This window comes from Bombus impatiens, unplaced genomic scaffold (genome assembly GCF_000188095.3).
Source record: "Bombus impatiens unplaced genomic scaffold, BIMP_2.2 scf_0610, whole genome shotgun sequence".
Taxonomy (NCBI): Eukaryota; Metazoa; Arthropoda; class Insecta; order Hymenoptera; family Apidae; genus Bombus; species Bombus impatiens.
This window is the reverse complement of record NT_177029.1, coordinates 11,512-35,623: the sequence shown is the minus strand read 5'-3', so window position 1 is coordinate 35,623 and position 24,112 is coordinate 11,512. Positions and strand designations below refer to the sequence as shown.

The following is a 24,112-nucleotide window of genomic DNA, read 5'->3' as shown; positions in this document are numbered from 1 at the left end:
AATCGTCGATAAAGTTGAGTGGGGAAACAAAATTCAGTGAGTGGAACCGATAAAGTAGACTTACCGACAGATCGAACGAGAAAAAGGGTTCAAAGTGTACCTCGATACTTACTCGATATAAACGAATAGGCATTGATCCATTCATTGATATATCCGACAACGACACGATCCTCTTCCGGAAAGGCGTAGACTACCGTGGTGCAATTAATCGGTGACATCGTACTGCTGGTAGAAACATCAGCCACATTGTTGTCGAACATAATCATCCCTTGCATAACTGTAGGTGTTAGGGGCGACTCTTTCGCTCCTATACCAACCGACTTAAACTTGTTCGTTCGTGTGTCCACTGTGTATACGCGAGAAATATATGAATAGAGGAGATTGGTCCAGAAGAAATAAAAAGAAGGGAGAGAAAACAATGCACAAGTAAGTGCCAATAAGTTATATCGACCATTCCTCGTATGGTTATTTACAAGAAGCCGACAATCTAGCTGAATCTTTACGCAAATGCGATAGAAATAATATCAAAAAAAATTAAATACAGCGCACATTTTTTAATAACATAATATTTTATTAAAAATATTTATAAAATACTCATAAAATTTTATAAATATTTATATTTTATTTAAAACATTATATGCTGCAATCAGTATTTACATATGATTATCAGATTCGATTTCGCGAATAATACTGAAATGAAATTTAATACAAAGGTAATCGAATCGCGGTTAATTTATTTTACAGATAGCGTATTTCTTGGCAAGGCAACTGTGATTTATTCGCAGGTACGGATTATTTACATGAGTATTGGGAATAACATGATGTATAATGTAATCCTCCACCAAATTGTAATTGCGTCGTATTATTATGCATGTTGCGATCAATGCGAGTATACAAGGGTGCTGCGTAAGTGATAGAGCATACGTTGAAAATTTGTTATCAGAGAAAATATCGAGAAAAGTATACAGGATGAATTTACAAATTGGAAGCTGTACATTAAATAAAAGCTGAATTTTATTCAGGACACAACTCAATTTGATTTATTTAAAATTGTTTTTATAGTGTACATCATTTAATAAATATTAAATGAAGTTCATGTGGCAGTTTCTGACGATACTTCAACGCGGTTATTGATTTCGGAACTAAACTCAATAGATTTTCTGCTTATGTGTGCATATTGAGTTCTGTAATCAGGATAGTTTATATTTAATTTTCCGCTAGTTAAGATGAGTTAAAATTTTTAATTGGAATTTTCAATAATAATTTCGTCCTTTTTTCCCTTTTTTATATATTTCATGAAATAGTTGATTTCTGAATTTATTTTCTGGATGTTCCAAAAAAAAACTAGACTCATTCATATACATGTCTGTAATAAACTGAATAGAATCTCATGTATTACTTTAATACAAATTCTCAAAAAGAAATTACATATTCACCAACATACTACATATTGAATAAAATACTAATTCTATGCAAGTTAAGTATTGTCTTTAATGTATTATAAAATTGTATATTATAAATTGTTTATAATACCATATAATATAATTGTTTATACTGCCATATAAATTCTCTGATAAATATGTATAGTATAAATCCTCCTATCCAAACTACTTTTTTCAAAGAATCAAACATATAAAATATATAAAACCATATCCATCCCACTATTTCGATACTCCGACCTAAAAATTCAGCAACCTTTAACAAAACATAGATCGCAAAACATAGAAGTGGTATCTTTAATACTAAAAAATCCTCTCGATTATAAAGTTTAACAATCTTAAAGATGTCAAAAGTTGGACAGACATTAAACAAAGTTCGTTCGGTGTCTTTGTTGGACAATCGGAACTGGCCCGTAAAACGCGACGGGTTTTCCCTGACATGATGGGTTGAAATAACGGTGAACGAGAGTCCGGCGCGCGGGGGGTCTGTCGATAACCCGTTCGACGTGTCGTTCACCCCGTGTTTTTCACGGATCGATGGTCCGGTAAAGGAGATACTGATACTCCGCGCTTTCGACAGGTTTTCAGTGCTCAGACAGGCCGCGAACGGATATTTTTCAGAGAAGCCTCACGCTTCGTGAATGCCAATGGGAATGGAAATTCGAAGTTCGCGTATTATACATCAGCACACGGCACGGGGGCTTTGTCACTCGCGCCGCAGGAATACGTGACATACACGTGGATTTCTTGATCGGTATGCATTGTGTCTAGGTAAGAACATCTACGAAGACGGCACGGCATCTCTACGTTCCTATCGGCAAGCGTCAAATTCGGGAGGTCGTGATTGTCGTGAGAATGATCCGGAAGCAGTGCGTGTTAAGTTATGCTTCGAATGCTCAAGATAAAATGTTTCTTTTTAAAAGAAAGATCTATGTTATATTTAATATGCGATCTATGTATCTAAATATGTGAACTTGAAAAATGAAAAGCAAATTGAACAATCGAATGTAAATTGACTTTTGGATATGGTACTAAGTATTATTTTATCTATCATTGCGAAACAGTCGCGGAAACTATATCTTTATTAATTTTTTGTGTCGTTTTTATTTTTCTTTGTTCAACTTAAAGTATTTCTTGATGGAACTTTACTTACATGGCAAAAGTAAAAAATTATAGATATAATTCCTCGATTAAGAAAAATAGAAAAGAACAGCGACTTGAATTGATTTCTTCCAATAATAAATATTGTGTAAAAGAATTGAAATGATGCCTGTTTTGCAATCGTATAATAGTCTGCAGCTATTTGCTGATTGATTTATAAAGGAATATGATTAGCGAAGATGAAAAATAAATAATTAAAAAGATGCAATTAATTCTAAATTCTAAATTACTAAATTTGAAAAGAAAATTTGAAAATATAAGAAATATGTGGATTTTTCGTTCCCACTATTAAATCACTTTCAATGTTCTAATAATCGAATGAAATTACACTAAAGCTCTTTAAACGTACGTATAAATAATGAACCGCAAACTTACGATCTTTACAAGCGACGAATCTGACGCCTCCTTTTATTTGATTTAGAAAACCGAGGCACTTTGTCGCGATTCTTCGTCAGACCGTTTCGAGGACACTGATTTACGCAAACGAGGTCTCTGTGCAGCGCTATTCTGTCGACGCGAGAAAATTTTAATGAGAATCAGCGAATAACCTACCGCGACATTTTGAATCGTCATCGATATGGTGAAGAAACCTGAACCGAGCGTATACGTTTCGTTCACGATATTGATAGAATCAATATTTTTTCATGCTTTTGAACAATTAAATTGCGTTAAGCGCTATTTTTACACCGTGTAATATATTCTCTTTGCATTGTATTTTAAAAGCGAATTCTTTTGTTTTTTCAGATCACATTGCGATAAGAAGAAGAAAAATAAATGTTACTCAGGACATTTTCAGTAGATTCTTAATAAGAATAAAGAAAATATTCCATTTCCTCTAAAAAGTTTAGTGAAGTTAGTGGAAGCTCATAGTTTCATATTATATATATCTGAATTTAAACAGTTAAATCCAGAAATTTCACTAGAATTCATACCTGTTTGCGATCAGACGATATTTTGAAATTTCGAGATTTCTAATTAGCAACTTCAAGAGACATTTAAGTCTTACTTGAAAATACATCCGTGTCCTATGTTTCTATTTAACAATTAAATTAATAAATTTCAATAAAATCACTAAATATCATTTTCAATGAAACTGGTAACATTGGAAGTTTTATTAAAAATTTAGTGATTTCATCTGTGCAACCACTTAATAAATTGTTTAATAGAAACATGTTTTACTTAATTTGAAAATTATACTATTACCGCACATCACTTCCCTTCGTGCTTGGAGCATCCAAAACTGAGAAAATTTTGAGAGAAATTCTACGAAATCCCTGTACATTGCAATCATCCATTTTCATTGCAGTTTATCTGTCTCCCGTCCACGAGTAGTTGAATATTTTGATATTTGCGGATTTCGCATAAATACCTACCTTAGTTTCTTTTATGGATTTATTATATTGTCCTATAATCCTATTACCATTTTCGGCCAATATTAAGCAATATTTATTATAGCAAATAATATTGATAGAATTATTATAGAGATAGGTAAGAGAAAACGTACATGTAGGAATCATATGAGGTGATAAAATCACCTCATGAGGAATCATCAAGGTGATAAAAATGTATGAGTGCTAAGATGATAAAAAAGAAGTTTCAGATGATTTTATTCTCCGTCTGTTACTTCTTCGCTGTGCTATCTTGATATGTTCATTTCTTATAAAGTTTAGTATATATTTCTATACTTTTAGGTGGGCATCAACCATTTGAGATTGATAATCATGAGATCAGAGCCATGCATGCGTGCTGATGATTTCAGTCTATTTACGTTTTCGGTTACCGATTTGTACAGTAACTTTATCAACATTGTTTATTAATAAATATTTCTTATTTAATCCAAGAATAATATCAAGATTATAGGATAACATAATAAATTCATTAAAAAAAATAAGTCATAAGATGTTTATGCAAAAGCCGCAAATACGTAAGTATTCGAATACGTACGCAGAGAAGAGTATATAGACATATTACTTTCACTCACTTCTATTTAAAGTTTCCCAGATCCAAACTTATACACGAGAAACAGTTCTTTAACTGACACGCGATCAGCTTCGAAACTAAAATATTTGCTACTTTTTTCGCACAAAGAGTTCCGGAGACTGATCTTTCGACGCGACCACGACACACGTGAAACTATTCCGGTGACATACAGTAAGCAAACATTTAAAACGCGAACGCTATCAGCACTTCTCGTGATTTGCACAAGCGGCCAGATAATGTCGGTGTTTCGAATGTATTCTCAAATATTTGGTTATGTAACTGGGCTGGTGCGATAATCAGTGTCTAACTACAAGGTTTCGGACAGTCATTATTTAGCTTTTGTATGTTATAACTCATAACGTAAAGTTGAAGAAGGAATAATATGCATTATATATTACATATTAATTTTATAAAAGAATTGAAATGGTAAAAAAGTAAAAAGCAATTTTTTTTTAGTGAGAAAGAATTTAAGTATTTTGGGAGGAGTTATAAATGTTGTATGGAATATTTAACTTATTTTAGTTTTTTAAGACTGTACCAAGATAACGCTATAGAAAAATGATAATATAAATAAACAAATCTGAATGACTCGATAAATTTTTTACCATTTATTTTGCGATGATATCTATAATTAATGTCGTAGATAATATAACAAAATTACTCTTCATTTTTATTCCTTGGAATTGCATTTCTCTAATCTTTTTCCCAATATAATTTTATTTACTTGAACAAACGACAACATGAAGAAAGAACGTTGGGAATAGAAATCATGCAATTTTCAACATAGATGCAATTATTTACACAAGAGAATAGACAGCATGCACAGAAACTGGTGATATCTAGCAACCAATAGATTGAATTACGATAATAATAACTTAAAACAAAGAGATTATATATAATCCAATATGCCTGACAAATCAGAATCATTGTAATGTGCAATGAGTTAACTAAAAAGGTTTCTATCATTCAAAAAAAAAATTTACATCGCAATGTGTTATAGATGTTTTAATTTCTTTAACTTCATAAAATTATAAAATTTAATTGTAACAAAAATAATGAGAAAAAAAATTGTAAATTAAACATTATGTTGACACAACGTTGGTTCTCAATGGTATTAGTATTTTACTGTTATGAAATTTGCGATATAAAACAATATGTATGCATGGTATAATGTTTTAATGAAATATGTAATAAACTACAACGTATTACCCAGCCTTTGCGTATATAAATTTTAACATTGTTTTAATAAATTCTCGCTTGTGAGGTTGCTAAATATCCGGAAGGTACAAGACGTGCTACAGAAATTTATTCGTTTTATTAATCCGCACTGACATATGTACGTATGCTAATTACAAGTTATTAAATAATAAATCAAATAACGTAATTCATCTCGTGTACGAAACATTAGCTATAATAATGAAAATATGTTGGTTTTATCAAACGTAATGTTCTTTTGAAAAAGATGTATTAATTATTCACAGGATTTCATTTTTTTCTCGTAATCCTCCATTCATTTTGAATGGTTGCTCATATTGGAAGAGCTTTATAGTAAATCAAGATTTGAAGAAAAAGATATATAGATAAGTATGTTTAATTAATAGTATCACACTATTGTTCGCGTATACGAATGGTATACAATTTAAATTTCCAAAAATGCATCTTATGAAAAATTACTTAAAAACTGATCCCTTTTACTACTCTGACAGACAGTTCTAACATTAACATAGAAACATTCTAAAACATGAAATAAAAAATATGAAAGCGTGGGGTGACTCAAATATAATTTCAATTCCAGGCAACCATTTAGTTTGCGTTTTAGTTGACGATTAACAAAGGATCAGCAGCCATTCTCATGCGGACACGAGAAATCCTATAAAAAAGGCTCGTCGCTTAACAGACCGCCGTTCAACTGATTCTCATTAATGGCATTTGAAACGCGTGGATATCGAGAACGGAAGCATCTGTATTAGTATGCTGTTACATTGACGATTGTTCCGTCACATATTGGTCTATCGGCCGCGATCTGCTATGAATACACGAGGAACACTATGAACCCAATCTAATCTTGATTAGATTCATAGGAATGGTTTTGGAAATTTTGTTCTGCTTCGACATGCCGACTCTCAACGAGGAAATAGTGTAAGCGCGGAAGATATCGACCAGTCGGACAAACAATTTTCGCGCTCGACAAGATGTTGAATAAATTTCTAAATCCTCTTCGATTACGATAAACGTACAACATATATCGTTTTTAGATCTCGCACTTGTGTATGGAGGTATTTTTGAAATTTATATAGATGTCCTTTATATATGGAGAAAGTGAATATATTAGGTTATCCGGAAAGCGTCTTTCTTTTACAGACACGTCTTTTACAACGACGCATCTTTATACAAACATGAAACCTAATCTGTCAAACGTTGTAATTTTTATCTTGATAAAACAAAATGGATCATACGTAATTCGATAAAATAATATAAAACGAAAAATGTTGTGCATCTATTATTTCCTTATGAAACGAAAGAAACTTTTCGGACGACCTAATATAATGGGCAAGAACATCTAGCAATATGTTACGTGAATTTTATACTTTTGAATAAGAACAAAAGCAATGAACTATTTTACGCAAGTTCCGGTTAATTAATCTATATTATATAACGTTAAAAGATCAAAAATATAGATTGCGTAGTAATTTTCTATAATATTATATTCTGAATTCATCGTTTCGTCAGGTATCGTTTAAACACATTTTGGATTCTAATATTGATTGAACCATGTACTTACGTAATTCCAAATAGATGATCAAAGGTATTTCCAGAATTCCGCTGAACTGATTAAACATTTTAACCGCGTCGAAGTTTCGTTGTTTTACGATCAAACGTAACGTTGTTTTATTGGCAATAATGATGCCCGCGGTTTCGTCGCACGTAACGCGTCTCATTAGGAGATTTAATGGGCTGTCGCTTGTTTCCCACAACAGTTTATGGATCAGGTTTAATTGTCCATCTATCGGTCACTTCTTTCCGGAAATTAAACTGTATCACGCGTTAATGCGATTGTTAATTAATACAGAATCACGAACGATCATCCGGTAAAATTAATACTCTTGACACGACCAATAAATCCACAGTTTATAACACGATTATTTATTTTACAATTCCTATAAAATTATCATGATCTTTCGACGCAAAAAATATACATTTTTGGAGATTTCACTAAAATTCCCACGCTTGTTATGAAATTTATATTCATATGTGTGTGTCACTTTGCTTTTAAAATAGTTCAAGATTTAAAAGTTAAAATTAGAATTTCCATTCGAAATTTTATTGCACTGTATTTTACAGACATTTCTTTCGGAAAGAATTTGTGTTGAAAGTTGCAAACATATTTAGTACATTTTTAAAATGTAAGTAATATTATACGAACTCTTTTTGAAACTCCTTTTTTGAAGAGCGGTTCAACAATAATTTGGTCGATAATGATGATCCATCATGTTATTAGATTATCATTTTAAATACAAAATAATGCTTGTATTTGAAACAATAATACGGGTTGAAATGCTGCACTTCCAAATTGAAAACCATCATGGTAAATTGTTCCCATAACATTATGAAACGTCCATACATTACAATTGAAGACACCGATAATTGAAGCGATCGCTACGTATAAAACGCAATTTATACGTATATGCAATATAATAGAATGTTTTGCAAATGATATTATTACGACGTTTTCTATGTTCCAGCTTTTAGCTCATGAAACTGCTAATCGTAACGTAATGGCTGCTGCAGTGTAGATTACTTTTGAATTAATTTATTTAATTAATAGCGTAATGAAATGATGAGTTTTACTTATAAAATATTTGCACCTTTATTGTGAAAATATCTTACACTTTTGGCGCGAGTTGCATGGAATGCCTAATTTTAAGTGCTCGTACAAAAAAGATGGTAAAAATTTCTCTTCGTGTTCTTTTCTCTTCTTTCGTGTATGATAACATAATTGAAAGGACAAAAGAATTCAAAGAAAAATTTTAAAAATTCGTATTACATCTTCTTTTTATCTATTTATACAGTCTATAGATTCATATAGATCATAATGACAACATAAGAAGTTCGTTCAAAAATAGGATTCTCTTTTTAATACAATGGAAGTTAATTGCAATATTCAGAAAATGGTCATAATAGCACTTCTTGTTACATTCTTCCTGAATTAATAGTCATTAGATCGAGAGACAGTTCCATGTCTGTGTTTCTTCTTCGAGAAAAGAACTTTAGATGCAACCCCCTCCTGCTGGCAACTTCTCCAAGTTTATCGTCAATCTTGTCGCAACGGTACCAACAACTTCTGGCCGGAGGGTTTGAACTAACTTCCTGGCGACGCGCATCGAAACCGAGTCACCAGCGTTAGTTAGCTAATAAGTTTTTTGTCGAACATCTTCGCCATCATGGTGTGTATTTTGCGTCATTATCGAGAATGCTTTACGGACGATTTAATCTAAAACTTTCGCGCTATAACACGGGTTCGATGATTTTCAATGGGATCATACAGGGTGAAAAGCTTACCAACAGGATCGGTTAAAATGGTTGAAGAATTATCTACTTGAATGATTTTGTTGCACGAACGAAGTTCATTTGACAACGTGCTGAAAGTTTCAATATGTAACCTGATTTTCGAAAAATTTCTGACGTGTTAAATTGTGTCTTTGATGGTTAACGAATTGTGAAATGTAATTGTTTTGGAAGAATCACAAAAGAATTTCAGCACTATTTACTTTACAGATGAATGAATATATTGTTCATTGTTTAACTTTTGTTCAAATGTGTGTTATTTTTTTAATATCATTTTCTTAGTCAATTGAACTGCTATTGATATAGGATATCGAGTATATTATTACACTGATATTAATAATTATTGTTTATGTTATAAATTAGAAGAGGACGGTATATGAAACGAAAGTAAAAATGTTTTTACCACGTGAAAATTGTTTATTTTCTTACTGGTTAAATCTCTATTATATAAAAATATCAATTTTCACTAAAAGAAACTTACCATACTTCAAATATATTCAAATTATAAATAGAATTCAAGTTACAAAATATTTTTCTTGTTTTCTTAAATACAATAAAATTATTTTGATTACAACATTGGGACTATGTTTTAAACCTTAATTAAATCTCTATTGTAATAAAATAAGTGTTTTGTCTAGCATTGGCATTCTTGATTTACTACAAAATAATATTGTGCGACACACGCGTTCAGTGATGACCCAGACAGTGAATCAATTTGTGGAAATTTCGCCAGTGTTAGTTATCTAATCGGAATGAAATTATACCTGCAGCATATTAGTATACTCTCGTTACTATCTGTCAAATCTATTTCCCGTTATTGTCAAATTAGTTATCGATAGTTCAATCTTCGATATAACGTCTATGTAAGTCTCAATTGCCTGCAGGGTCATTACCTCTGAGAATAATTAAGCCTAGTCAGCAATAAAAATGAAAGATATGCAATGGATAAATATAGAAATAAAAGAAACAGCTGAAACATCCACTCTTTTACAATCTTCTATTTGTTTACGAAATTTATTCAACCGAATAAATTTAATTCGCGTAAAAGATTGTTAATCATATTAATTAATCCCCTAAAAATAACAAATATATTTCGTCTCGCGTCATAGCAAAAGCTAAATCGTTCATGTTCAAGACCATTTCCTACTATTCTAGGCTTTCGAAAAATCCGAAAAGATTCTGAAATGTTTATCAATATTCTTCCAATAAAAGTAAAAATAATTTCAAAGTTTAAGATAAATATATGAAATTGGCGTTTAAATATTATGAAACATTAATTCTTAAAAATATTAAGAATTTAAGAATATTACGAGCTTAAAACCGTACGTACGTTTCTTCGGTTATACAAATACATTTTCCTCGTCGTGCAATTAATGGGGGCGCGACGAATAAAAAGCAATGTGAAATGCGCGAGAACGAACGTTAAACGTGTACCGAAATAATCCGGCGTGACAAACGTAATAACCAGAACGTGAAAGTATAATAATAAGGACCAGCTTGTTGGTATTCTTCGTGGAAATTCAACCGTATTTCCGTGCTATGTCGTAAAGTTTGCCGACGATCTCTTGCTAGGGATGCAGGAATTCTAGCCCAAAGGGCTTGAAAGTTTGCGCAACTGTAACAGTTACAGTGCCAGACATTGATACCACGACAGCTGTTCGATAATTGCACCTTCATCGATCAAGTTGGACTTGCACACAAATAAACACAACAAGGATTATCTCTAGACCTTTGTATTTTAGTCCCTCTCAATTCGATATATATATTTATTAAATTTATTATGAGAGAATTTTTTATATTTAATTTTTAGATAATATTGGTACTATAAGATTTGTTTTATTTAGTTTCAACTTTTTGTCATTTCAAAATTTTTATATTATGTACAAATTTTATATTATATCTTATATTGTATATATATAACCATATGTGATTAGTTACCTTAAAATGTTATTAATAGAACAAATAATTCGTTATAACATATTTTAATGCAAGCAACAAAAAGAAAATGGATCAATTCAAAATGAAATTTATTCCACCTTTATTCGTCGCAGTTGAAAGCTTTGCGAATTTCAAGAGGAAATCAATTTGAAAGGGATTACTTAATAAAAGATTAACGTTTACCGAGCATAGAACAACGAAATTCTTTGGCAATGTGTAAACTTCCCGCTCACTCACGTTAAATTATTCACTTAACTATTACGAGTTTTAGACTCGTGTTACCAGCAGACTTTTAGCTAGATTAAACAGTGAAAGTTTCAATGTTTAACTGTGTCATTGTTGAACGTGTGGTTCATAGAAATGATCCACTTAAGAAACAGCAAGTTGCATACATCTTGCAACACTGTTTCCTTCTTTGTCTGATTAAATTCTCTTTATATGTAACTTTCCTATCGCCGTTTATTTTAAAACAGAGAAAGATATTCAGAAAAAATAGTAATAAATAAGTCTCAACACGTTTCCTTTCACACATTAATCAAGTTCATCTGATATAAATACACGTAACCAATAAAAATTTAGGATGACAAACAAAGAAGAAGAATATCAATTTGACCCAATATAGAATTCAATTTCCAGCATGTTACAATTTTTAACCCTTGTCGATGTCGAGTTGGAACGCGCGAAGCCAGCAAATTTATTTCGCGTATCGATCGTGGGAATTTAATTTTGTCCAAAGGGACCCGTTGGTCATTGATGAGTTCGACTTCGATTCCGGTTGAAAGCTAACAGAAAGGAGAGATCAATTATGAAGTTTGCTTATCTAATCGTCCGCGAGAGATTATGCGAACGGGAAGGATGCCGCGTTTTCATCGAAAACTTTGCCAATATTTTCTTTGCCGGTGAAATGAAACGACAGGAGGTGCCAGATCAAACTTCGCCAATGACATCTGATGGAAATGATACGATCGACTTTCCTGAGTGGCAGCATCCTGTCCCCCGTTGCCTTTAATTAACGACCAGTTACGACGCGTTATCGTGTCGGGTGTGTGTCTTCGGCCTAGTGCACCATCCGTGACTTCTCTGTGATCTGTGTCCCCGAGCTGGGCCCTGAAATACGTCCACAAGGACGTGTGGGTGCTTTTAATTAGACGACTGAATTATTTGCACGATTCAGTAACACAATGCTTGTTTGTGGGAGAAAGCGGACGTTAAAACCCGCAGTCGAATGAACCATTCATGGAACTGATTTTCAGAGTTTTGCTTGAATGCGGATTCATGGTTGTTATAGTGACACCGGAGATCTCGTGGGTGAAATCGTAATCACGCTCTGTAATTATAATTGCGTTTTGTTTTGTATGTGGTTCTGTGAGCCAATTTGCGTTGAGCAAATTAGGGGACTTTAAAGGTAGACAGGTAAAATGTATGAATGGTTGGTTGGTTACTTAATTCTCTATATGTGGATTTTTTGTACACATGAGGAAGAAAAGTTATTTAATAGTGATTGATTATAGTTTTTCATTCTAACGAGAGAAGTAAAAACTAATGAATGCACTATATGAATTATTCGACGATAAAGTAATAGAACAAGACGCGAAAAGAATATAACTTTTTAACGATATTTCAAGTCTATCACACTATATTTTGTATATATCTTAATAAAAATATTATTATTGATTGTATCACTGTTGAAAGTAGCCTACCCAACTGGAACAAGTCGATTTTCCTTTCGATTATAATTGGAAAATTAGAAGAAAAATGAGTGGTTCAAAGTGATCTATAATATCTTTTACTGAAATTTTATTGATTATAACTTCTTAAAATGAACGGTCGCTTTATAATAGTAATATAACAGTAATAGAATCCTTCACCGTCCCAGAAAAACCATATACAAAGTTGTTCTTCACAAATATTATCATAATCATCCTTCTCATGAACAAACCAAGCTTTGCATTTGTGTTTACCTACACTTTCTTTAAATTATGCTCGTCCTCATTCTAATTTATCTTTTGCACGGTGTGTTATATTTTTTGAGCCTGCTTTGTCGGCTAGTTATTCCTTTTATACTATGATTTCCTGAATACACTGCGAATAAATTCATTTGTACGTTCGCTCGATTTTTGGTTCACTTTTACGTTAGTTAGTTACTCTATCGCTTTCTAAGAACTTTTCACTTACCTTTTCTCCCTTTCTTTCAATTAGTTTGCTTTCTACGCTGCGCCAACATCTTTCTCCCATTTTATTTCTTCCTTCCAACGTTATTCCTCTTTGTGTTACCTCTTGTTTCTCATCCATCGTTAGCTTTTCCTACTGATGTTGATGTATGTTTCGATGCGGTCTTTAGTTTATTTTTCTTTACTTCATCTCTCTGCAAAAGACTTCTTTCCTTTTTTCCTCTCGGATACCTTTCTACCCCACAAATACTCGATTTTCAAACTTCCGCTTCATACATCCAACTTCTTCGAATTTCCTTAACAATCAAGCTCTTCTTTCATGATAATTAATCTTTCTCTCGGGTACTTTATTCATTATATTTACATCATCGGTTCTTTAATAAAAATTCTTTTCAAGTTTTTTACAATTACCTATTCATTTGTTAATTTCTCGATTCTTCAGCGAATCACAAACATCCGTGCAACATGAGTAAAAAATTATTCTTTTTGTTTTATAACTATAGATCTGAAACGGAATTCTTCCACAACAATGTTCGATAAAGATTCCATTATAGACAATACATTGTAGAATAAGGCTAATTAATCCTCGATCGGATAATATTTCCTTACTGAAAAAACCTTCCGACTGCGAATTTTCATGTCGATCTCTTTCTTCCATCCTTTATTCATTCTTCGCCCCCACTTCAATTCTAGTTTACAAAAGAAAAGATATTTGAACGAGATCGAGTGAAATGTCGTTCTTTGATCGCTTTATTGCATTCAGCGTGTGATCGGGGTTGGCTGACTTCCCTGAACGAAGAAAGAAAAAAAGAAAATAACGTGTGTGTGTAGGTGAGTCGAGGCAAAGGTACGTCGATAATCCTTGCTCGGCGTGGGTGTCCTTTCATATTTTAACAAGGTCGAACAGAGAATTTTAGCAACTCCCGACGTAGGTGGCGTTAAAGGGACCACGCTTCGAGAAAATTGGATTTTGAGGAGGTTTGATTGGATTAAGAGCGGCGACGATAGACACGCGTGGTGAAAAGGTAATTTCGTTCACTCGGCTAATAAAACTGGCACGCTTTTCCACTCTTTTCTCTCAGAGTTGGTTACTCCTCTGTGCTTAACGAATGGATACCTGCGCCCCTTGATATATTAGGCTAAGGCCTTGATTCTCTGATAGTTGGGAACTTTTTCTTTTTAAGTGCGAGGATGTAGAGTCTTCCAGACGCCTAATTAACCAACTCTATAAATTGAAATACAAAGAACAAAATAATACAAATATTACTCATTGCCCTCATATGAAAAATAAATTCATAAAAATAAGTCATTTTCTTTTTCGGAATTGAACACTATGCATATAAATAACGAAATTAGCAATAAACAAATTGATGCAGTTAAGGAACAAAAAGAAAAATGAAAGACTGTAACATTTGTCTATTTCACAATGAACTAATGAATATTGAAAAAGGTCTACAGAGAATTTTAGAAATTTTTTATAAAAAATACCGCAGAAAGAAATATTAATTATGACAGTGCAATAAAACCATCAGGAACCAACAACCTGGCAAACCGCAAAGACGAAGCTTAATTAAACTCCAAATCGCGATGCTATATAGCTTTACAAAGTTTCTATTATACACAGAATGATCTCCGTTAATTTAGTTGTACAATGTCCCACAACAAATCATTGATTCCTAGTGGTAGCTCTTTAATTATCCCTTTGCAAACAATTCATACGTGGTACACGACTCTAACGATATCAGACGACTGGTGTGTCAAAGCGAGAAACTATTGTATCGTGCTAACACGATCAGTCTAGGATCTCATTTACGTTCAATTCGCTAATATTACAACAAATTTGCGAATTATTCAATTTGGTCCTATAGATGGACGCTTAAATAGCCAACAATGAATAGTTTACTCGTGATTGGTTTAATTACTAAGGGACCTTCTAAAATTCTACCTATCAATTTTCATGTGATACTTTTGTCCTGTCACCGGACTCACTGCTCTGTTCAGACTTTCAAGAATGCGATACCCTCGAGCGGAAACTACTCAGAACTTCCCCTATCAGTTGGTCGATAGTTGTTATTGCCAATAACCGCTATAAATTTCTGATCAATCCTCCGAGACGTGAAATATTTTAAACTGTCGACACTGTTCTCTTTAATATGTTATTGAGTTTAAAGTAAAAATTCGAAATTTAGTTTTAATAAATACTTTAATTATAAAAAGATAATAATCATTAATATATTGTTTACATAATATAGTAAATTATATTAATATAATAATATAAATGTATTATTTCTAAATGCAAGTCGTATAGTTTTAAAATAAAGTAAAGTATATAATGAAAGATTAAGTTTTAAAAATAGATTGTCAAGTAATCGAATTCTATATGATGAATTGTGTTTCGTACTCAGACAGAAACCCCTTCAATAAATTAAGTCAAGTATTATTGAGCCTCGGCAGAAGCCTAATTTTCTCTAGATTGAAACACATCCTCAAGGATTCCGACCCCCTATGTAGTGGAAAAGTTAGAGTGGAACGATTTGTTCTCTTTCTTTCAACCTTTAAGAAGTGCTGGATGGTTTGGAAGAACATCTAATCAATATAATTACACCAAAACATAGGTAGGAGGAAAAAAGAAATTAAATTGAAAAAAAAACTAAAAATTCATTATTATAATAATTGAATTCTGTCATCGAAGCAATTCCAGAAATTGTAACAAACTAAGAGATAAAAGAGAAGAGGGATGAATTCGCTGACTCGAGTCCAGATTAATCACGATGACAAAAGTGGGATCGGTAATTTCGTGCGTTGTATTATACACGCCTCGGCGACCAACTCATTAAAGCCACGTAACCGGAACTTGGAATAGTGCTTCGAAAGCCAGCGCGGAAACTTAGAGAGCTTTCGTCCAAGAACAGTTCCGGGGACTCAATTGCAGCCTAGATGTATGCACCTATAATTACGCGGCTCCTGGATGCGATACAGCTGGAGGCTTTCACAGCGACCCTCGTCTCTTCCTGTGTTGATTATCTTCGAGTAAATCGAGTATCTCGCGAATGTCTTTCCCTTAGTTTTCAGCTCCTATCCCTACCGTTCCCATTAATACTTTTTGTTGTTTAAAACGCTCTTCGAGTCTAAACCGAAAAACCACCGAGGGCATGCGATTATTTGTTTCAAAAGTTCCTTTTTCTCGGATTGGATTGCGTTCAGAATATTTGACGTAGGACAAAAGGATTTTTAAAAATTAAAGTTTTTAATGTTTTATTCGATTGTAGTTTAGGAAAAAAGGTAAACGTTGATGGGGATAAAGTAGATAATTTATTTCTTAAGAGATTCAAATGAAGTAATATTTTGATGGATGTATGTATAAAGGTATGTATAAACATTACATACACTTAACAGTAGTAGTAATATACTATGAATAAGCAAGTACATGCCGATTTAATCAGAAACTATCTTGAATTAGGTTTCAGTAACACAAACTGATATAGCTGAATAAACCTTTCTAGATATAATACATCACCATAAATTTGTGTATTCAACTTTATTCAAATTTATGTTTCAAAAGCTGTATTATCTGGGAGTTAAAGTGACAGCTTTATCAAAATCAGACAATTTCTAAGAAGAAAAGAATGCTCAGGAAGTTACAATGAACAACAACTGATATATTCTTTCATTTATAAAAAATTTATCACACCTTTCATAATGTAAAATATTTCATAACTAAAGTAGTCAAGTTAGTATTTTTTACGTAAAATATTTTAAAATATTTCTAAAAATTTAGAGGGGAATTTGAGATCTATAATTTTACTTTAGTTCATTGATTCTTGTCCTCTCTTTGTCTGACCACTTAGCTGTCAGAAATTATCTTGCGAAAAGTGCTTCTATTTTACGGCTAAAGTTAATTAACATTTAACCAGCAACAGTAGAAGCTACATAAATATGTGTCGTCTTGCAGATGTAATTACGTAATTCTGTAATAGAATGTGAACTCGTGTTCTAGGTCCTACCACGTTCGTCCAAACCTTCTTTCTTAACATCGATTAAAATATTTAAAGTACCACGCATCTAATTTAAATTTGAAGCAGAAATTTAACAGACAACGAACTTCTAAATAAAAATAGGTTGATAGAATTCTGAATAGAGCTCTGACGATTTGATACATTTGAAGTTAAAGTCAAAGTTCAATTTGGTACAATTTGTCACTGTTGAGTTAACATTCTACAGAAAATATAAATAATCATAAAAATATATGATTTTCAATACCGTTTAATTTGTTATGCAACAAAGAAGGTAGTTTGTCTATTAAAGATTTCATAAAAAATGCTCGCAATTTAAAACACATTTACATCAAATATGAAGTTTGTATTAAAAATAAAAGATGTCCTAAAACTCATGAGTGTATACACATATATAACTCAATGTTATACAGAATTAGGAGCGAAAAATTAATCGATTTGATATAACGCATACCTCTGGAAAAGGAGCTTTGGTATTAAATCACATCAAACGAATTAGAAAAAAAAATAAATTTTTCAACAAATAAACTGGAGCGCAGGTTTCGTGCGTCCATGCTGCGCTGGGTGAAAGCATCAAAGCTAAACGTATTAAACGCAACTCTACAACTAATGCGAAAAGTGGCTCGAGTACGAGGTTGTTTAATATGATATTCCAAAGACTCTCTCCCCATCGTGCAAATGTATTCAAATGAAATTAAACGAGTTACGAAGAAGTGGCTAAACGTGATAAAAAAGGCAGAACTCTTGGATAAAGGGATCGTCCCTTTTTCTTTTTTCTTTTATTTTTCTTTTTTCTCTCTCTTTTTCCCTAGTCTGCTCGAGCATCTGGAAAGAAAGTACTCGAAGCAAGGCAGAAAACTCGCGACTGGAAGCGTCCGAGTGAATAGAATTCCAATTAAAGCTTTCAAGACCCACGAAAGAATCTTTGAAATTCAAGTTCCGTGATTCAATTTTGTCACATAATTCGTCTCAGCTGCTAGCTAATTAGAAATTTTCGGGGCTGAAACATTTCATATTTTCTCTTTCATTCGTGAACACAATACCATTGGCAGAGAATGTATTGAGACTTGAATTACTTTGTTTCCCATAACGACGCCGCTATAAAACTAAGATAATATGAATTTATTACAATAGTATGTTCAATAAGAATCTTTACTTTTTTCATCTAAATTTACGCAGTGATTATACTTCGTTTATATTTTAATTCAAATATTTAGTGATTTAAATTTAACTAAACATGAACAAATAAATTAATGTTAGAAATACTGTGCATTAAAAATATTGATTTTGAAACCTATGTATATTGATTAAATATTTCCTCCTCTTTTAACATCCTATGTAATATCACGTAAAATTGACAGTTATTCAACCTGACAAAAATATCTTTGTTAAACAATCTTCAACATGCTAACCTTTTTAACATCCAATATAATACGATGTTAAAAATTATAATAAAATTCTCAATTATGTAAACGGCTAATGTTATTTAAATATATGTACTTCAAGCAATATTTGTTTCTCTATTTCCTATTAGCATAAGTTTCAATCATAAAATATTCAAAAGCGCTCCTACTAACCATTTTCCTCTTTAATGCCTCACACTTATCACTCAAGAAAAGGGAGAAAATCAGCTAAATTATCATCGAACGAATCTAAACCGTCGAATGCATGCATCATTTCTTAGTAATTAACAAGATTCATTCGGTTCAATATTTTATTTCACTTTAATAAACTTCCTTCGATTCGAAGTTCTGCTCGTTTTCGCGAGCTGTTCCTTCAGTTCTATTCTTCCTTCATCCATCCCCTCGATGCTTTTTCCAGTGGCGACGCGAGCCCGTTTAAAGGAATCAGTGGACGGGAAATTAGCTCGGTGAAATCGCTTTCGAAGTTCCGAACAACGAAAGGCTCCCTTTGTCGGTGGTTCAATCGCGAACGTGGAACAGACCGTTTTATCTCGTCGAGTTTCTGCTTCACGACGACGTATTCGCTCGTTATCGCACCCCGGAGGATCATCGGGGGCACGCGTCGTCAGAAGATCGTCGTCGAATTAATTGGCCGAGCCAAACAATAAATATTTGAAATGAAATAGCATAGGATGGGGACGAGAATATCGCCGACACCTCGGCCGGAGCTGAGTAAATTTGCTTGATGATTAATTAAGGAGCGACGCTGACGGGTGGGTGCCTCGGTTCGAGTTATATGGTTATGTTTGGATTCCGTGTGGACCTAGTTTCCATATTTATTGGAACATGTATGCAGATGGTTATAATTTGTGCGCTAATCACGAAGAAGAATAACAAAAATTCATTTGTTGAAATTAAGGTTCGTAAGATTGACTGGCTGCGAATTATGGTGGTGTAAGAGAAATCGTCATAAATCTTAATTACCTTAGTTTAATCGCTGTAATTTAAGAAAACAAAGGCTCTACGAGAAGCTGCTATACCAGACCATAAAACTCATTTCAATTATGTATACTTGCGTCAAAGTCTATATAAATTACACAGACTCGGTCAGTTCAAAAAACCACATATTTTAAATGTATCTCACTTGAATCCAGAAAGACCCTATTAGCCAAAACATGTTTTGTTACTTAACTGAACTTGAAAAAATCTTACATTATTTTAAAATATCCTGACTATAAATTCAAAGTCCATGAAACCACGATTAAGAAACTTGATCCTTGAACCTTGATCGTACGATTTTCTTTCGCTAAGACGAAACGTGGGGAAAAAGTTTCATGTGGGCAGACGAAGCACAAAGAAACGACGATTTTGTTCTGTCGGCTCATTATTAAAAGCCACGGTGTTGTGAACACGTCTCGTGACGTTCAAGTCGTGTTTCGTATGGAAGTTTTGTCGAGCAGACCGAAAAACGAGAGACGAAAGCACTTAGGGAAAAATTCTAGTGTACCTCGGCGCGTATTGTTTACTCCGAGCGGGGGTGGCTCCGTACTTCTTTTCCAATTCACAGAGAAACGTATTCAGTGCGAAACAAGAGAGGAAGGGTAATGCATCGGATCTTAATAACGAGAGTATGGATGGCGGCGTAATTGTCTGAATTAATTTGGAAATGCACAGGTTGTTCTATGGGACCCTATCGATGTGACCTCTGTGCTTGTGGATGTACAGATAGTTGTCACATAAGCCGGATGAATGTAGAAATTGTTTGTCGAAATACTGAGTTTCGTATAGGAGCAACTGTTGAAATTAGAATTGAACATCCATCAGCTTCGAATAACAATGAGATTCTATATGTTGAAATATTAATTCCTTGACAGTTTAATGTGATAGATGAGTATGGCATTCGTAATGCTATATTATTATTGTTATTTATATGTTAGATATTATTCCACTTATCATATTTTTTTAAAAAAATTTATAAAATAACTTGTCATATGCATGTGGTATAATTGACATTTTTTAATTTTATATATAATTTAAAACTATAAGATATGTGTAATTAGGAGATTTATAGAAATTAATGATAATTTATTAATACTAGTTGAATAAGTTTTAACGAAGAGTTTGAGTAATTTATGATATCTGGAAAAAATTTTATTCTTAATGTTAGACTTTCTGCCTGAGTTTTCTCGCACTCGTTCGAACAGTAGTAGTAACGTCCTATATTGGTCAGACATGGCGTCGAACTATTTCTGCCTGAAGTCTCCGCAATTCACTATTACTATTAATAATACCAGTCCACCAATTACACGTACCATGTTTCTGAAGTAATGGCAGCTATGCTATCCTGGACAACAGAGATCGACGTCTGTCAGATATCTCGTTTTCCAGCATCTGCCGAGTTTCAGTGATAGTACATTGCAAGTCTTTGCAGGGAATTGAATATCTCTTCACTCGTACATTGACGTAGAAAAGAACAAAACCAATTAGCCTAAGTATATTCAGATGAAAAACGTATTTTTGCGAAAAATTTTAATTAACTCGCTCCGTGACTCTCTTAGTTTTATTTTTGAATATTGGAATATTGGAATTTGAATAGTGTTGTTCTTTCATTATCTTAAGCTATCGTATCAATGAATTTCTTGTTAGTATCACTTTTTTAGATAAAACGCTGAGAATGGTACAATAGTATATTTATTTTTCACTTTACCATAATTATCTTATTTCATTTTGCCAAATATTACTAAGCAATTTTCTATAGAATTCATGGTTTTGAATGTGGATTAAAAGACACATACATAATGTAGACGTATTAAATATAACTGTACTTCAATCCCTGTAATTATTAATACACTGTATGCTCATGTATTGAAATACACTAAAATAGAAACCTCTACTTTCTTATACATATTCAAATATTCATAATTTCCGATACCAATAAAATTTTTATTCACTTAGCATACTTAGGGTGGGCATAAATCGATGTTTTGATTATAAAATAAAGTTGATGCTTATTAACGGCGTTATAGAGAAAACTGGCTTACACTTTGTTTTGAAGACTTGATTACTTGCTTAAAATTAACACATATTTTGTGATTTATACACAAGAATGTGTACGCGGAACAGATCATATAGCGGTAACAACCAGAAATTAATAGTATTTAATCCTAACTCAATTCTTCTGAAATAATATTATTCAAATTCCAGCACCACAAACTCATAAGAATGCTCTGCGGCGACCTAAAAGATCTAATTTATCATATCTCTACTACTCCCTCCTAAAATCAATTTTTCCCAATTCAAGGAATCGACTTAAACGGAACAAAAGTCTACTAGAGAGCTACTTCTTGAGACAGTTCGATTCATTTTCTTCACACAAAAGAACGATTCACCTTGGCGACGGGGAATGTCCCATTCCATGCACGACAGCAAACAATGGTTGACAATTATCAGAACGCAGAGGTCCTCCGTTGACCGATCGTTGACCGGGTTCCAGAAACCGTATCACGCTTTGAGCAAGGACGCCTACTGCATGTGGACTCCTATTTTCGGTGGCCGCAACACGACGTGCGCCTCTCCAGTTTACAAATCCTACGCTATCGATTTCCTATTAGCATTGGGTAAACCGCTAACGTTATTAGCCAAAACTGGAAAGCTGGTAGTCGTGGACTAGCGCGGACCAGATACCGATATAAGAGTTGTATATATAGAGATATACATACATGTATATAAATCATAAAGCAACGCGATATCGGTGTTACGTTAACCTTAATTACGTTGGAGCGTTAATGTTCGCATTGCTAACGACTTTGGTTACACTAATGCCTCGCATTTGTGCATGCGTATGCAATGTGTCAGTGCGGGCCTAACGGAGCATGCTAAGGTGGAGAATCGTGCATCAAGCAAGCGTGTGTGCCAGTGTGATAAGGAAAGTTTCTAAGTTTGCTGAAAATGAATTAAGAAGGAATCACAGCAGTAAGATTATTCTGAATTTAGTTTTCTTCTTTATGTATATTGTGGTAGAATTAAGAATATGTTCTGTTTACTGATGTCAGGAATATATTTATAAAAATTGTTTAGAATTACCCTCGTTTAAATTTGATAAGAAAGTAGATCATTTTACTGCTGTAACCTCCTCTTACGAAAAATATTCTTAACGAAACCTAAATTTAAAAGTAAGATGAGAACGCCAAATTCATACGATGGAACTCAGTCGGAGACGATTAAACACGATATTGTGTAAATGTTTAATTTATTTCAGTAAATGTACTTAACAATTCTATGTAATATTTATTAATTTGACGGTAATATAATGTGGCACACAATGTTGAATCCTTTGCACTTGATAGTATGAAACATTAGTTCAAATATTTATGTATAAAATTAGAGAAATTTACATCATCTCTTTAAGTTATCTTATGAAAACTACGATCTTCTTTCGAATTCCTAAATTTCTTTTTTATTTTTGAATTTAAGTTTGTTTTTATTTCTAAGTTTCTATTTTTATATATACCATCAACTTTCTTCATAGACGTCGAATTTGGCGTGTATGTATATAATAGCGCAACAAAGACGGTGAGAAATAGTTCGAACGATACGTTATGGAAGTTAGTTTGTCCTGGAACATGTTCTGGAAGAGGAAGCAACTAATACTTGTTACTCACCGTCGTTGTTAGTTCTGGCTCGGGGCGGGGATGAGCTGACCGTAGGGAAATTCCGGGAGATGTTGTCCCTAGGCTGAGATTGTGGCCCTTCGAGGTTCGGACTAGGACTGAACTCGGCCCTGAAGTCCGCCCTGTCGAATCCCTCCTCAAATTGATGCATCAAATCCACCTCGTCCATTTCCACGTCGCCTTGATATTGTTCTTTCAACACAGCTCGTGGTACTGTAACCAAAGGAATGGAATGAATCGCGGTGAATGAGGTTCTAACAGTAAATTCAAGCTGAATGAGAAACATAAGAAACTCGAATTTTTCACGCATTTTCATTTAGCAGCAGTGAAATCCTCTACTGAAACTCAGCCACTATGCTTATGCACACTTCTTGCTTTATTTCTTACCTGGCTGTTCATTTTCATAGAGTCTCCTATGTTTTCGTTTTGTTTGTTATTTAATTACTTTTCTATTGTGCATGTTTTATAATTATTTAGAGCACAAATATTTTTTATTTTCAAGAAATGCTTTAATGCAATGTAGAGTTGACAGAAGTATCAAAGAAATTTTGTTTACAAAAACGTTTCCTCTTCTTATTGCTTTTTATAGTTCAGTTTGTGTTGCATGGATGAAATTGATTTTTACTGGTGACAATATTTATAGTTGCTCCTTGATGTAGAAAATGGTTCTTGCTTTACCTCATGGTAGTAGTAGAAAAAATAAATATTCTTAAGTGTTACTATTTTAATGAAGAATTTTAATTACGTAAATAAATTTTTTCTTATAGAAAG

At 33.1% G+C, this 24,112-nt stretch overlaps 1 protein-coding gene across 1 annotated transcript in view; it reads right to left on the bottom strand.

Moving 5' to 3' along the window:
* Positions 1–23,740, bottom strand: part of LOC100743952 — a 29,072-nt gene extending 5,332 nt beyond the window's left edge. Inside the window, exons 1-3 of the mRNA XM_033322346.1 lie at positions 23,729–23,740; positions 23,333–23,612; positions 113–346 (exon numbers count right to left, since the gene is read on the bottom strand). Of these exons, the coding sequence (XP_033178237.1) occupies positions 113–346; positions 23,333–23,612; positions 23,729–23,740 (526 nt within the window). The remainder of the gene's footprint in view (positions 1–112; positions 347–23,332; positions 23,613–23,728) is intronic.
* Positions 23,741–24,112: the final 372 nt, after the last annotated feature.